Genomic DNA, 17,878 nt, shown 5'->3' on the forward strand with positions numbered 1-17,878 from the left:
TAAAAATTTGTTTCTTAGTATTCAATATTTTAGTTCTAAACTCCTTCGGGGAGGTATTTCTGCTAATTCGGTACACAATTGTAGCTTATTTAAGCAATTTCTAAACTAAATTTACAGTATCTGCATCTTTTTCTTTTTAATATTGCTGAAAAAGGACGGGAAATGAATTTTAAATCAATGATTTTTTTAGTGCTACCTACTCGTCACGAGGTTTGACAGTTCTAAATTAAATTAAGTTTTTCTCTCCTTTTATTATTACATTCGTAAGAAAAAGATGCGAATATTTTAAAATTTGTATTTTTATAGCTACTTAGCACTCATAATATTATTATCAAAGCGGAACTGGTGTTTGTTGAATGCCAGCCATAACGGATCAACGTGATTTTTGCGTTGATTTGCTCGCTCAAAACTAGATGGCGCTAAACGACCTTATTTCGCATTAAAGTTTGTGTACTTATGTGATACACATAGCAGAGCACCACATTGTATTATCAGACAGACGGATTTTTTCCTATTGTGCTATAAGATAATTGTTATTTTTTGAAAGTGTACCTATCTTCACGGATAATACACTCAATTTTTACCATAAATGGCTTAAACCAACAGTTAAAATAATTAACAAGTTTTGTTGGGGTTGTCCTTTAGAATTGCCTCGGAATGGTGAATCGTATCGATAATAATTTTTTTCGTGGATTTATAATTTATATTTTATAATTTACTAGCGACCCACCCCGGCTTCGCTCGGATTCTTTCAGACAATCATTCACATTAAATTTATTATCATCATAAAGGTCATTTTCGCAGTGTTCATAAATTATTACCGTTGAATAAACCTTCTATTATATTGGTGAATATTTGTTATACATTACATTTTCATTACAATCCTTACTACCGATAAAAACTATTGTAAAGATTGAAAAATAAATGTTACCAAATGAAAATTTAGAATGCTTTTGGGCGTAGGTACATTGTAATTTGTACTTAGAATACATAGGTACCTATTTATTAGCTATATACTTAATAGGTAGTTAAGTGAATACATGTGTTATATTTTTGTATCTATGTAACAAATTGTAACCATATCACTTGTATGTTTATATATATAATTTATTTAACGTTCAAACTCTGGCTAATAAATAATTTCAAATTATTTACTTAATATCTTTCATTCAATATTTATTAGTGCTACAACCATGCGAAGTCAGTTTACTTGAGGGAAAATGCACTTGTCCATCTGTCACAGCCTTATAACTTCTGAATTACTGAACGTAATCACTTTAAATTTAAACATGGTATGTAAACTAATGGCTTTCAGCCGAATATTGCATAAAAAAACATAGACCTTAATTTTTTTAAATAATGTTAATAGATGGCGCTGTTATGGGATAATGGAATTACAGTGCGACAAGGGTCTTCGGAAATACATAAAATCATATTTTCTTAGTTTTAAGTGTAATAATAAGAACTGGTTACAGACCTAAAAAAGGCACAAGAGGAAGTATGGAGAGGTAGACCTGTGGCTAACGCAGGCACTCAGCGGTCACGGGGTGTTTAACACCTACCTCTTCGCAATTGGAAAAGCGCCGAGCGAAGACTGCTACTTCTGCGGAGAGGAAGACACTCCGAGACACGCAATCTTTGAATGTCCCGGTTGTGCCGACCTAAGGACAGAAGCGCTAGGATCGACCGACGCGGAGGGTGTGAACGCTCGTAACCTTATATCGCGGATGCTGTCGAGCGAAGATGCCTGGCAACGATATAGCAAAATGCTGAGGGCTGTAATGATAAGAGAGGGAAAAAGAAGAAAAGAGGAAGATAGAAATTTAGGAGGTCAGCACGAAGTAATGCTTACGCAGTTCCGTGCTCACCTTGGTAGGCATGGGGAGGTTATTTTAGTCCGTGCGAGTCAGACACACCCTGCCAGCAGGCAGAAGTCCGTAGGGATTTTTTCCTCCCCCGAAAAAAAAAAAAAAAAGTAATAATAAATAACCAACTAAAAAGTACGTCATTATGATAATATGACGTCACATTCCAGTATTTCATAGAATATAGAATATCGCATACAGTGCGACAGGGCTATCTTGGCGCGTGGCGTAAATCGGAACTAACATTCCCGTCCCTTGCCCTTTGTTCTTGTTTGAATATTCTAAGTTCTAAGCCTTTGCTCTCCAACAGCGCCCCTCTGTCAATGTCATTCAAGTGCCAAGAGAGCCTTGTCGCTCGTGACGTGACCTACTAAGTGCGCGTTTTGACGTTTGATAAAAAGTTACTGATTTGGCTAGTTGTCAAGTGACCAGTTTCTTCGACGAACGTCGACGTAGAAATAATAGAAATGAAACAACGGAGTATTTTTTATAATTACTTTTTATTAAACTTCTGGGTTTGGCACAATTTCTGAAATAATGTGTCCCGGTTAATACCGAATTGGTATTAAAACCTAAGTCTGTCTACTTATATGTATTGAGTGAAAACTAGGTTTAACAAAATAATCTCAATCGACAAAAATAATTCCGTTATAAAACCATAAAAAATTAACAACATATTATTATTGATTTTAATAAGTACATTAAAATATCCCGTTAATAAAAACTCTGCTTAAAATCTTTGTGTAGTAAAATTTAAAAAAAAAAAGACAGGACATTCTATTTTTAAAAAAACAAACTGAGATTCCTGAAACAGTTAATAAATACAGAATAAGAAAAAATCGACCGAGATCTATGCGCAATGGCATATTTAAGTATCGATCATTTATAAAATAACCACAACTAACGTTCACATCAAAAATATCGCGTATTTACATTGGGAATCAACATAAGAATAAATAATTTAACGGCACTGTCTAAACCCTTACACATTTACTAAAGTATAATCTATTCTATCCATCAGGTTATTTTGTTGATGACATTTTCTACTAGGAATTTTAGTGATGTCCGATTCGAAGGTACTTGGATATACTCGTAGCTTATCGATAGAGCTCTAGTGTGATTTTTATTCGTTTTCCTATTCGATTACAATTTATTTTTATATCTTAGTATCGAAAAAGTAATGATGTCTATAGAAAATAACCTAATCGATACAATAGTACACGCTACAAATATTCGATTAAGTCACATACACAATAATTTATTTATACGCTTATTTCTCTACAACTATTCACGTTGAGTACATAATATTACTGGCATACAAAGTAAGAACGGGCACACGCCATGAAAAAAGAACAATAAATATTTAATTTGTGACAAACAATTATATTTTTACATATTTACAAAAGTATACAAAAAAAGTTAAGACGTAGATTGTAGAATGATTTTTGAACAACATTTTTTAAGATTATGATTTCATTATGAGTTCTAGACTTTTTGACTCTAACGTAATAAAATAATCTTGCCTTTATGAATAGGCACATCTATGAGTAGACAGATTTGTTAACCATTTAATTAAAAATAAGTAGGTACTGAGATACTTAATTGAAAGGTTCTAGAACTAAAAAGGTGTGTACCCGTCCATCAGTTCAAAAAAATAAAAACAAGAAAGTACAATTAGAAAAATAAATAACGAATAAAAATGGCAATTAACGACATCACTCCATCAGCCCGATTTACACTAAAACTATACAACTTTGTTCTCTAAATCTAGATCTATTAGGTAGATACTTGTCCACTACGACTTAATCTACATCTACTTATAAATTGCACGATTTGATAAAGCGAATATTTGTTTTTATTATTTAAAAAGTATTAATCCCCACACCTCGGTGGGTCTATTTGTGATATATTGTGTATAATATTCGTTCTATTTTTGAATTAAATTGACGATCTCCAAATTGACCACCATTTTGTGTTCAACACCGGATGGTACAGATTACATTTTTTTTTAAATACTTATAAGGTAATATTAAGTAGCATCGAAGGTTTTATATTATATTACAAACATTTTTTTCTGTGTACCCACTATATATTAAAGTACAGATTTTCGCTAATGAGTATTATATTTTTTTATTAAAAGTATTTCTATTATGCATCATAGTTATCACTGGTTCTTCAACAGTTTTGTGTTCAAAACACTTAAATTTTCAAGCATTTCGCTTCAAATTTTTGGTTCGATACAAGTCCCTTAAGCTTAGACTACGAAATTGTAGATAGTTTAACTAAGATTTACAAATGGCCACACAAAAATTAAACTCGGGATCCTACCGCTTAAATTTTTTTACTCTACGCCTATTCTAGAACTTACTACAGATACGAGTAACTACCTATAGCCGAACATCGAATACGTGCATACAATATCTACAAAGATTTTGCATTATATTTACATTGAAAGATTTGAAATATAACAATTTAACTTATTATTTACACTTTTCTAATTGTCTAAGTAGATAGGTACCTACAATTTTGGCACAATTCGAAAGTAAACCCCGTGCCGTCTACACGATACATTTTACAGATTACAAAGTCGATCTTAATTCACTAATGGAATAATCTCAATTATAATTAGATATTTGTATAAACGAGAGATCCGAGCGACACTGGCATATGAACAACCTCTGTAACTTTAGACTGTCTCTTTAACTGTTCCTACTTCTTTCCTTCGCGAAGGTTCGAGAAGCTTACCAGGGGTGGTGAGAGGGGGGCATAGAGAGGGGCGCGGCGTGCGGGTAGGGCCAGCCGCGCGCCGTACCTCAATCCTCCTCTCGCGGCGATAAAGGGGGTGAGAACACTGGGTTCATGTAGCTCCCCCCGTTAGGTGGGGGGGAAGAGTTGGAAGGTCCCGGGCTGGACATGGAAGGTAGGAAGTTCAGCTCGCTGCCGCCGTCCCGGCACCACAGCTGCCGCATCTCCTGCCGGCGCGTGCGCATCAGGTTCTTGTACTCTGATATCCGCATCTTCTTGCCGTCGACTATGCACGTTCGCTTCGGTCTTGGTCTGTACCTGGAAATTGACAATGGTTCTTTAGGTATCATCCAATCCAATCCAATAGATAAGTTGGTTCCATTGCAAAGAATTACAATTGTTTGGAAATACAAACGCACTATGGCAACGTGTACAAAGCGGCTTTCGGACGGATGTCCATTGTCCAGTCTATGAAAATGTGTTACCTTGCATGATACATTTCAGCAATATAGACGGGTAAATTTTTTCATTGTATGTTGTACGCGGCATTACATTCAGTTTGATTTAGGAATGGAATTTAGGGCTCAAAGATTCTTAGGGGCATACAACTTTGTACGTCTTGCACGGCACTACACCGTGTCTAATTTTATTTAACTAACACCATAGGTATACCGTACTGGGCAAATAAAAATATTCTATTTCCTAAAATTCCAATTCGTGACAGAACAGATTCAAATCTTGCAACCCAAGTGGCACAAGACCAAGCCAGCTGTAAACAGTGACGTAATATTATTGGTAAAAGCATACCTGTAATCAGGATGTTTCTCCATATGCTGTTTAGAAAGTCTCGACTGCTCCTCATAATATGGCTGTTTTTCCGCATTGGACATGGACTTCCACCTTGCTCCCAGGATTTTGGATATGTTCGAATTGTGCATATCTGGGCACGCTTTTAGGATCTTGCGGCGTTCGTCTTTCGCCCAAACCATGAAGGCGTTCATGGGTCTCTTGATATGGGGTTTGCCGGTTTCATCGCGTTTCGGTTGGCGAATTAACTTGGCTTTTTCTGATTCTTCAGGTGTGGACTGTGGCCAGGATGACGCTGTAAAGAAACAATTAAAAAGTTAAAAAAAATAGTAGGTACCTAGATACTTACGTTTTAGAAATTAAGCCTCTAATTTGAAGGCAGACTCATTGTGTTATAGAACGTGAAAATATACATTTTAATGGAATATTTTATGATCGAATTTTACAAAGAGATTTGTAACAAAGTCCACTTCCACAATACGGTGGAATTCGAAAATACCATTTAACACGACGTAAATCAAAGACTTACAATTTGATTTAGTTTATTTTAATGCCGGCAGTTAAGATGGTAGCTTTCGAAAAATATTTACAAAATGTTTCTATAATAGCCATTAAAAGTTATGGAGAATTGTTTGAATGAAATTTCTATTTATCGAAAAATACGGATTATTTTCGCTTGAAGCACCGTGTAGAAAATTGGTGCTTTTGGGGGTACTGACGATTGGATTATAGGCTTTATTTGTAACGCGGTAAGAGCGTAGGTGTATGACTGTGGATACGTGGATATGCGTGGACAAAGAATTCAATCGGAAGCTTCTTACTAAGCTATGCCATAAATTATCGCGAACAGTGAATGCCGGCTGTAAAACAATCGTTAAACAAAGATTAAGAATGGATCTATTCTGGAACATTCTTGCTCTATACGGATAAGCCCACTGAGATACGGAATGTCGAATTTCCATTTTATATTTTGGGCAGGATTATTCTGTCACGTTGAGAGCGGAGGAATGATCGACCGATACTTTAAAAAAAATTGAAAGTCCGCCAATAGACATTTTTATTCGCGGTGTTATCTGCAAAAGCTGCAAATTTTATGTCTAGGGGTAGAGGACTCAGTTCTGTTATACCTACCTATAGTTATTAGTGTGTAGAATAGGCAATTGATTAATGAGTCCTACCAGTAACTGTTACCTAACTTAATTTATTACAAACAAGCTGATGCCTGCGATATCGGCGTGGGTTTCGCTTCGTTCAGGATATTAAAAATCATATAAAATCCCGTGGGAACTCTATAATTTTCCGGGATGAAAGTATAATGTCACTCTCCAGGTCTTAAACTATATTTAGCCATGTAAAAAAAGAGGTCGATTCGTTGCTCTACTGCAGCGTGATTGAAGAACAAACCAATAAACCAAGAAACAAACACACATTCGCATTTATAATACGGGTAGTGATTCAAAATAATATTATGGCACCAACTTTATCAATACAAAAAGCGCTTTCCTGATACTCCTTGCCAGGTTTTCAGCGAAAGTACAAAGCATAACTCAAATTCCATTATGTAATAGATAACTTTGCAATAGTACAGTCGCGTATAAAAGTCACTCGTCTCCCAAATATGTGGGTCAACCAGAACACATCCGCTAACATTTCGCTTGACGGATTTGCAAGCAAGTGTCCGCACAATTAATAAGCCCGCACGGAAACATCGACCTTTCAAAGTCGAGGCATTCCTCGTATTAATTTGACACGCTGTTAGATAATTTATAACATCCTACTCATAAGGCTGATTCGCGATAGACGACTTCGGAACGTATTTCGTACTGGTACGCGCGAAATGAATGATATTAATATGATTAGTGAACGCGAAAACATGTTGTGTGCGCGTGATTAAGTGTCGAATATTTGACAGAAGTATACAAGTGTACAACAATATTACTCTGGTCGGATAGTTAAAGTAAAAGCAGACTACAATATTCACAGTTTCTTCTTTCATTGTCTGTTTTCGTAAAGTCAGAAAAAGTTTGATTGATAAAATCTTTAATAGAGACCCTAAAGTTCAACAATGTTAGTTAATCGTTTTTAAAGAAACAATAATTTAAAAAATTAAAGGATTAAAAAAAGGAAGTTCGTTTGTTTGGTTGTTTTAAATTTTTATTGCATATAAATAAAAAGATTCACAGAAGAAAGAGTAGACTAGGCATAGAACAGAGAACAGAGAACAGCATGCCAAAAGGTAGCTTATCGCTTAAAGCTGTCTCAAGACAACCTTTAAAGAAGGGAGACTTTATTGAAGGTTTTATTACTATCGTGGATCATAATTTTGGGCACAATCAAATGTTCAAAAATCTGCTGAAGCTTTGAACTATTTGGTCTTAGTATTTGGTATACAACTAAATAGAGTTCCAAATCATCGTTACGTGCCATAGGTAAGAAGGAAGTCGAACGCAACGCAAAAGAATTAACTCGGGCCTTTTGGATATCAATTTTCTAAAGTGCTTTTGTACGCGATAGTACTTTCAGCTAAGATCAGCGGAGAGCGGAAACGTGCGTCTCGAGCGCCATCTATCCCATATTTCTTGCAATTCTCTTGTTTTAAAGGAAACCAAACGACATTATGTTTTGTAACCATTTTGGTTTGGGTTCGCGCCAACTATGTAAAGTGTACACTATTAAATTTATTTGCGTCATAATTTACATTAAATAATGTAACAAAAAGTTTGATTTGAGTGCATTAGATAATACGTAGTGAAGTCGAAACAAAATAGTTTTTCTTCTAATGCCAAATGTCCGGGGTCAGATGACATTAATTCATAAGCCAAACTAATAAATTTTATTTATTACTATAATTTTTAATATGGTAAAACCCAACAAGCATTAAGGTATAGGTAAGTACAGTTAACTCTGGTATTACTTACAACATAGATTAATTATTGGTCTATGACTTACAACTTACATGATTAATAAAAATTTCGTTAGGTTAAATACTACTTATTTTTTACTTCTTCTACCCTTGTTAGGTATCTAAGTAGGTACTAATTATTTATTTTAATGCTTGAAAATTTTACTGATGATTAAAAACCCAGCTCATCCACTCAAGGTTAGGATCTCACCAGACTACTATCTTCAGTAATGCAGGAATGACCGAAGAGAGAGAGAAAGAAAGTAATTTTCATAATGTAGAACAAAAACACTTTTTAAAAAAATTATTCAAATGCGGAGCCGGACTCACACACGAAGCTTCTTCCGTACCATCGTACAAAAATTATTGGTACTTTTTAATTTTCATGGCGGTCATTTTGAATTTTTTAGGTTTCCGTACCCAAAGGGTTTCCGTCTGTCCGTCTGTCACCAGGCTGTATCTCATGGACCGTGATAGTTAGAAAGTTGAAGTTTTCACAGATGATGTACCTACCTATTTCTGTTGCCGCTATAACAACAAAACAGAATAAAATAAATATTTAAGGGGCTCCCATACAACAAACGTGATTTTTTTGCTCGTTTTTATAGATGATGGTACGGAACCCTTCGTGCGCGAGTCCGACTCGCACTTGGCCGGTTTTTTAATATTAAATTTTTTTTGTTATAGCGGCAATAGAAACATAAACATTAGGTTGGTATGAGAAAATTTCAACTCTCCACCTAACATTACGGTTCACGAGATACAACCCGCTGACAGACGGATGAATGGACGGACAGACTTGTCATAGGGTCCCCTTGCAACCTTCGGGTACGGAACCCAAAAAATCCGTGCAACAAATCAAACATAACGAACACCTGATTATTTCGAGTGACGTTCAATCAATACAGTAATTCTACATACCCCAACCTATATTCTTGGCAGTAGTTGACACTGGGTAACAAAACTGCACTTCCCGTGTCGTGTTGAAGTAGACAGTACATCAGACGATGCAGTTGGAAACTGATTCTAACAACCTGACCTACATTACATACCAACCCAATGACTCTCATGACAAGTGTGCGGTTACACTAACGAGAACGACTTGCCGGATGATAAAAAGTTGCCATACCTTTACAAACGAAGGTCGACTAGGTGATGGATCTTTCGGAAGCTTCGAGATTGCATAAAATTCAGTATCTATCGACATTTGCCTACAGGCACCCCTAGGATTGACAAAAAACTCTTCAGGCAAAAGACTAAATCTTTAGCCAGTAGGTTTTTAATAAGCTATTTTTATAAATGATTAACCCTTCATTTCAAGTAATTTTTAATGTCCGGACCTCAAAAGGAAAAAAGGAACCCTTATAGGATCACTTCGTCTGTCTGTCAATTCGGGGGAATCAAAACATATCTATAGAGTACTTCCCGTAAACCTAGAATCATGAAATTTGGCAAGTAGCAATATTTTATATAGCACAAGTAAACGAAAAATCTTTATTTTTATTTCTTATTCATTAGAGGCAAACGCTTGACCACAATCACAGGTGGATGCGCATCTTTTGCGCATGACTGCAATCATGGCATGGCTTAGGCAATCTATTCTGGCGTCAGCAAACATCCCCTGATACGCTATTTACTAGGTAATATTATGTTTGACGACCTCCCTGGCGCTGTGGTGAGCGCGGTGGTCTCATAAATGGGAGGTCCCGAGTACGATGACCGGTATCGGTAGAAACCGATTTGAGGTATGGGTGTAATAAAAAACAGCCACAGCTCTTCCAAGTTAGCGCGCTACCATCTAAGATTGCATCATCACTTACCACCAGATGAGATCGCAGTCAAGAGCTAACTTGTAATGGAATTTAAAAAAAATTGTAGGTACTGTACGGGACAGTTCGAGATGGCCATGGATGGAGGGAATGCCCCGCACACCCTTACTAACCCGGTGCGGGTGACGTGCGGGTGTGCGAGGCGTCCCCCCGCCTCACACCCCGATTGCCATCTCGACCAGCGACGGACTAAAGCAGTCCTGTCATAATTCTTAACATCATGATGATCACCATCATGGTGATGGTATCAAAACTTTAATGACAAAAGTCGCTAATGTAAACTCACGCTTACAATCTGTTTTACAGTGTAATATCTGGATTCTGGAATTAATTATATTTAGCAATTAAACACCCGAACATCAAAATGTTTGGCGGCGACACGGAACATTTCTTAGTTTTCACATTTCGCGGCGAAAGCTTGCGTTGTGGCGATTTATCTAATTCCTTGTTTATTTTCGTTTCTATTGCGTAATGCTTCGCTGATTCTGTGGTTATGACAAATATTGATTATTTAGATAAGTTGACAAGTAACTATATTATCTTAGCGTTCTGAATTTTCGTTTTCATTCATTGCATTTGAGATTCGAATTATGTTACATAGTTATGTACTAGATGATTCCCGCGTCTTCGTTTCCCTAGGTAGGTACGGGCTGATTTCTTTTTAATAACCCCGTGGGAACTCATTGATTTCCCGGGATAAAAATGTAGTCTATGACCGCTTCCAGGATGCAAAGTATCTATCTCTGTACAAAGTAGATGATTTCCGCAAATTCGTTTATATGTGGACTTTACTTTACTTTAAAAATCTCGTATACTTCTTCTTCCTTCTGGGCTGGTTTCCGCACTTAAACGTTTCCGTCTGTTGTGCGTATCTCGTATACTTAGGTATATGACCGAAAGCAGCTTATGTCCTTCCCCAGGATGCAAGGTATCTCTGTAGGTACCTTTCGTCAAAATCGATTAAAAGGATGGACCGTGAAAAGCTGCCAGACAGATAGACAGACAGATAGACACACTTTCGCATTTAGAGAATCAAGTCCATTCCGAAAAGGCGACTAAGTGTGACATCATCGAAAATCTTAAAAAAATTATTAGGTAGGTACCTATCAATATGGTTTAATTCATGAAGAGATCATTAGCTTAGCGCATGGCGGTACATTTAATGTTCTAAAAGTAAACAACTATTAAACGGACTTTTTTGCTAGCAGATAATCGCAGACTGTGACACAGTTTCCACCGAGACTAGGGTTGCCACTGATAACCTACTCTAAAATAGAGTTAGAGATTTTTTCTTGCGACTTCGTCTGCGCGGACTACACAAATTTCAAGTCCCTATTTCACCCCCTTAGGGGTTGAATTTTCAAAAACCCTTTCTTAGCGGATGCCCACGTCATAATAGCTATCTGCATGCCAAATTTCTGCCCAATCCGTCTAATAGTTTGAGCTGTGCGTTCACGTGCGTGCCATAGATCAGTCAGTCAGTCAGTCAGTTACCTTTTCCTTTTATATATTTAGAAGACTAGCGCTTGGCTGCAATCAGACCTGCTGGCAAGTGATGATGCAGCCTAAGATAGAGCGTGATTGCTTAGAAGATGCCTATTCACTTTTGAGCGTTCATACGTAACCACAAACAAAACAAAGACGAAAGGATAAGGAACAAAGCTTTACTAAATTTAATTAAAAAATGAACTGATCACATATTTTAATTTTGATTGCAAAGAGGTAAAGAGGAAAAACAATTTTTTGTTAAATGTTGTGGAAGGTAACAAAAATATAATTTAAAGAGAGAAGTAATACCTACTTTAAATACCTACTTTATTCATTCCAAAAAAAGGTAGCAACCCTAACAGACATGGCACACGTGCCATGAATCAGTGGTTAAGCTAATCGTCCATTGAGTAGATTGCAACTTAGCATGAACTTAAACGCGACAATTTTATCATTTATCTTGCATATCTACAGGATGTAACCAGAACACGAAGACAGGTGATAATATTGATGGTTACTGATATGATAACATTAAAAAACAGCGAAAAAAGAAATAAAAAAATCCTATTATTTTGTAAAATTTTAAGATATATAGCAAAAAAAATATCTGACTGACACCAGAGGTCAACGAACGTTACGTTAGTAGGTCACTCGGAGTCAGTGCCGCGTCGTAGGTGGGGCATTGACCCGAGTTTTGCAGGCTGTACATTGCGGGGTTGAAAAATACTAATTCACTTAAACTACAAAATGAGGCAAATGGTTATTGGTAATGGATTGTGTTTAGGTAGTATATAACAATAACGCTAAGGTTTTGCCAGCGTTACACCAAGGTTTTGGGTACATCCAGTATATTCAAAAATTTACCATACTCCACTTATTCGTCAGCTATGCGTTTAAGTAGTTGCACATTATCATTAATTGACCTATCTAACTGTTGGTTGGTTTAACATTAACTACCTTAGACTTATTCATGCCTAAGGTAGGTAATGTTAAACCAACCAACGTTAACAATTTTGATATTGTTGAACCTGAACTTGATTGCCTTCAGAATTTGTGCATATTAACGCATTTGATTTTTATTTGAGAATCGACAAAATGTAGAATCATGTATTGTGTGTTGCATAGCTTAAAAACATCTTTCTGTCGATACAATAGCTGTATCATGAATTCAGATTTTGGTAGGAATAAATAAGGAAATAATAGGTACAAAAATTAGTACTAGGTACAAACAGAGAGTTGTTATAGTTACTTAATTTGACTAGTAATCACGAATACAGCCATAGATTTTTAAGATAAAGCTTGTGGACGCATAGCTTAACAATTATGACGTAAATCTGCGTCACAACTTACGCAAACGATTGAAAAATATTCGTACGGCTGTCTAATCAAATCATTTATTAGGCCTAGGTGCCTACAATGTGTCTAGACGAAACCCCGTCGAAAGTAAAAATAGATGGTTAGACTATAAAATTTACCCGATAAAGTTTGACATCACATAATAATAGAAAGGTTATATGTTAGCTTCTTGATTCTAGGTTTAGTCGAAATTCAGAGGTAGGAAAAGGGGCATGTAGGTATAATAGCTAAAACGTGAAGCATTCTTGTTGCAATGCGTTTCAAATCTTCATCATCGCCTTCTTCCTATTGGAACAGTTTTTTCAATAGGATGATAGATCCGTCATATATTTTTATGATTATTTGATTATAGCGGAAGGCAGTGAATGAACCTTCTTAACAGAGGTACAGAGAGTACCTAAGGATAAGTAGTATGTTGTTACCTACCAGTCCAGAGTGCGGTAGGTAAGTGAGCAACCTCGACGGCCCCAGTAATTCTGGGACCTATATATCTACTCATGTGCCTATATGGCAGAGTCGTTGTGGTCGTCATTTACCTCAAGATCAAAGGCGACGGAGTACTGTCTCTCAAACTATGACGGAGGTATAATAAGTAAGTATAGTATGCGATAGGTTGAAATGGCAATCGGGGAGGGAACGCCCCGTACACCCGGACAGCCCTCGTGCTAATCCGGTGCGGGCGAGCGCGGGTGACGTACGAGTGTGCGGGGCGACTCCCCCGCCTCATACCCCGATTGCCATCTTGACCTCGTACGTACGTATAAGGCAAAATGTACTTACTATTGCAAGCCGCGTTAAAGTCGTCGTCCTTCTTCATATACGGGCTGTTTTCTTCCATTGGAGGGTAGGGCACGAATCTCTGCATCATCATAGGCTGCGCGGGCGACGGTGTGCGTTGCTTGCTGAGGTTGAGGGGGGTATCGGGGTCTTGGGGTGGGGGGGAACGCGCGTTGGCTGTCAGTTGGGCTAGCTGGGCTGTAGCAGGCCAGGCTGGGCTGGGTACCACCTGGAATGTAGAGATAGGTCATAGGTATTGAGCAAGTTGATAATCTTAATTGTTTGCTGGTCCACGACTGATAACGGGTCTCCTCTCAGAATGAGAAGGTTTTAGAGAACACCTTAGAGAATATTATGGAGAACTCATGCAAATTTCCACACGATGTTTTCCTTCACCGTTACAACACAATTTCAAAAAGGTAGACTCGTAGGTATGCTCGGAAGTCGGAATCGAACCCCGAATAGGAATTCGATGTTCTAATCACTACGCTATCACTGCTTTAGTAAGTTGTTTTAAATAAAAAATCAAATAAGTGTCATTTAACATCCTGCACCTACGCATAACAAAAATTGATAGACAGTTAGCTAAGTACTACGCAAAGATTGCTGCATATGAAAGGTACCTCGAGATTGACATTCTTGTTTACTTTGAGAAGTACAATTATTCACAAAATAGATAGTCGACAGTTTATAAAATAATTGAAACTGCTCCAAAATTCGTAAACTCCTGACCCAGATAGATATTATGATAAATGGGTGCCAAAAATCATGATGGCTCATAAAATTATGAAAATAAATCTTGACCCATTGAAATACAATTCGTATGCTTTTGGGATGTGATCTGCGAAAAGTACAGCGTACCTTACTGCGTATTAAGTACGACCACTTTGGGTATTGCAAGTAGCTAGTTACCAGGTAGGTACTATTTATTGTTCCCGAAAAAATTTATTGCTTAGTATTTGTATTTTAAAAAAATATTTGTCAATCTTGTTCTAAAAATAGAAAGTTTCTAACACAGATGGTTTGAACTTTGAAGCATCATGGATGGAAGAACATAGGCTTTCTCAAAGAGTGCCACCACAGTCCATATCAAGCCTTCCTTAACTTCCTGATCCAGTTACTTCCCGTCTTCATATTGTCGGTCCGTCTTGCTGGCACTCCAAAATGAGTGCCTATGCCCCAAAATGAAGTGGCTGGGTACGAAAAGTCATCCGTCCGTTCCGAACGATTTTATGTTCGAATCTACAACCACCATTTGAAATTATGAATAGAATAGAAATATTTATATTAAAATGTTTTTTTTACAAAATGCTTTCGAAACTCAAGTAGGTAGGTATAGTACGCGACAGGTCGAGATGGCAATCGGGGTGGGGACACCCCGCACACCCGCACAGCTCCCGCGCTAACCCTTTGCGGGATAGCGTGGGTGACGTGGGGGGCGTCCCCCGGCTCATACCCCGATTGCCATCTCGACTCTGTCGCGTACTAGGTACCTAGGTACTTACAAAAATAAATGAAATCTAAATAGATTGCAATAATAATATTATGTAAATTCTTGTAAACACAAGATTTTTAAAAATGTAGGGTAAAATTAAAATAGAATAGACGTTGCGTTGTAAGGAAATTGAATTTAGACAAACAAATATGGCGTCAATTAAAGACCGACACAGGATATTAGGCAACATCCACACGTTAGCGTTGAAACGTACCTAATTAATTATATTTAATTTACTAAAAGCCTGCGATGGCCAGACCTTCGTTATTTTATAAAAGCTGAAAGTTTATCTGCGTATTGTCCCCAACACAGGGAGGAACGATCAGCGACTATGAAGTTTTGATCATGGTAGCTTTGGCAGATAACAGGTAGGTAACTAAGGTGTAAAAAATATTATGTCAAAGTATAAAGTCAATTGTTTTTAAATATTATATTCCGAAGAATAGTATTAGGAATCACATCATGTATTGCCAGACACTTAGAATCGTGGCAATCCCCTGCTAGACACCCTCAAAGTTTTAAATTTTCAGTTTAATAGCACTTCATAGTCGCGGATCGCTCCTCAAATCGGGGACAATAGGTACGCAGAGAAGCGTAAGCTTTCAGCTTTTATAAAATAACGAAAGTCTGGCCCTCGCGGGCTCTCTCTCTCTATAACTAACTATCGAACGCTTGCCAAGTTGATTGTCTATCATAATTTTTATGCACTGTGTTTATTTATTCACAGCTTTATTGACGTGCTAAAATTAAAATAAACTTGAAATCTCTGAATAAGTTTTTTCCCATTGTATTTCGTGGTTGCTGCAACTTTATTTATTATAATGCCAATTAGAATTGACAAAGGCTTTTTTATTTTAAAAACCGGCCAAGTACAAGTCAGACTCGCGCAAGGAGGGTTCCGTATCAGTCGTATTTTTTCGACATTTTGGTAGTTATGACGTAGTGCTCTAAGAGAATATCTACTCGAGGGCAGAGAGAAGATATAGGCAAGACTTACATTAGCTGGTGGGGGTGGCTGCGGCCGCATTTGCTCCAGAAGAGGAAGTAGGCCCAGCGGAGGTCCAGGGTACAGGGAATGCCCGCGCCTGACCATCTCCTGTCTTCGTAGCTGCTCTTGCTGAAGTCTTTGAAGCTCCAGCTCTGCTGATACTGTTCCAATGTTCTGCAAAAGAAAATTTTACGTTAGATATTGTCCTTGAAATCGAAATAATTTATTTGGAGTACTCTTTAGAGCAGTCTTAGTCCAAATAAATTTTGAGAGTTGATTTCGATTAAGTCCAGTTTTCCGAACCAGTAAAGCCTAAAAGGCTTTACTGGTTCGGAAAACAAAAATAGGCGAGAGACTAAAGTCTCTAAATTAAAATGTTGCTTTTTATATACTTAATAGTCCAATAATACATTTTCGTGGGCAACTGAATCTCAAAACAGTCACATGCAGCACACCTTTTATTCTTCTACAAACATTGTCTATGACATCAAACTCTGGAGTAAGACACGTTTTGAATAAGTATCTCAGAATCAGGGCTCTAAAAAGTTTCACTCAAATGATATTGGAATAAAAGCGATGACGCTAATTCCACTGTCCGACAGATAAAAACGAAACAGAAACAAAATCTTGCGCAGGCAAGTGAAAAGTTATTTTAATTAAATTGGATTCTACCATTTCACAAGATTCAATACTCTCACTAACGTTAAACTCGTAATTAAAGACATTGTTAACTTTAAATAAACATTTTCCTCATCATCCATTTAAGTGTTAATGCAGTCTTAAATGTTACTGCCTTCCTCGAATCGCAATAATTTACCACAGCACAAAAGGAACGTTCGAATAGGAACAATCATTCAGCAGAATGCGGTACTTTTGCAAATCGTTTAAATGAGAGATCTTTCTTCGAGAAATTTGTTCTTCACGATATATTGCACACTTAAACTCCGCCGTGACAAAGAGTACTAAGTTGTGTGCACAAATCAAGTAGGGGACGTTGCACTAAATCTCTGCACCCATAAACTTGTACCCAAAAAGAAATTCTGGATTAATTGCCCAGGAGTCGTGACTAATATCACAATATACATTTTATCAGCTCTTCATTAAGACAGTATTGAATTGTTAATGGTTGTACAATATTATAAGGCGATGAAAACCGAATACCTCGATGACTCGTACGTCCGGAGTTCAAAAAAAGTCTTGAGCGCAAATTATGAAAAGGTTCACCGACTTCGGACACTACAAAAGGTTTTGGCGATTCACTTCAAAGTGTCTCCGGCAGCGAATACGATTAAGTGAAATATAGCAAGGAAGATAAAAAGGAAGATCGCTAATGGAAGACAGAAGCGAAAACATAAATAAGCGTGATATAATCGCACGAATAAAAAGCGTGGTGCGGTTGTAATAGGTACCCGATCCCGATATCGGAGGCCGGAGCGCCACTGGTAGGTAATCGACCAAGTTTTTCCATTCGGCAGACAAATTGCCGTCATAACCGAACGGATTAAACTTTTTATTAAAAACAACAAACCGAGCATAATGTATGGATGTAATCGGCAAGGGACAGATGTTCCCGAATAACGTGCGCGATTTATCTAATGTAAAAAGACTTTTATTTAATAGCTCCGC

At 37.2% G+C, this 17,878-nt stretch overlaps 1 protein-coding gene across 1 annotated transcript in view; it reads right to left on the reverse strand.

Moving 5' to 3' along the window:
- Positions 1–2,346: 2,346 nt before the first annotated feature.
- Positions 2,347–17,878, reverse strand: part of Sox102F (transcription factor Sox102F) — a 152,664-nt gene continuing 137,132 nt past the window's right edge. The window contains exons 4-7 of the mRNA XM_034980550.2: positions 16,262–16,426; positions 13,773–13,998; positions 5,418–5,712; positions 2,347–4,928 (exon numbers count right to left, since the gene is read on the reverse strand). Coding sequence (XP_034836441.1) covers positions 4,679–4,928; positions 5,418–5,712; positions 13,773–13,998; positions 16,262–16,426 — 936 coding nt within the window. The 3' untranslated portion in view covers positions 2,347–4,678. The remainder of the gene's footprint in view (positions 4,929–5,417; positions 5,713–13,772; positions 13,999–16,261; positions 16,427–17,878) is intronic.

The sequence above is a fragment of the Maniola hyperantus genome, chromosome 22 (genome assembly GCF_902806685.2).
Source record: "Maniola hyperantus chromosome 22, iAphHyp1.2, whole genome shotgun sequence".
NCBI lineage: Eukaryota > Metazoa > Arthropoda > Insecta > Lepidoptera > Nymphalidae > Maniola > Maniola hyperantus.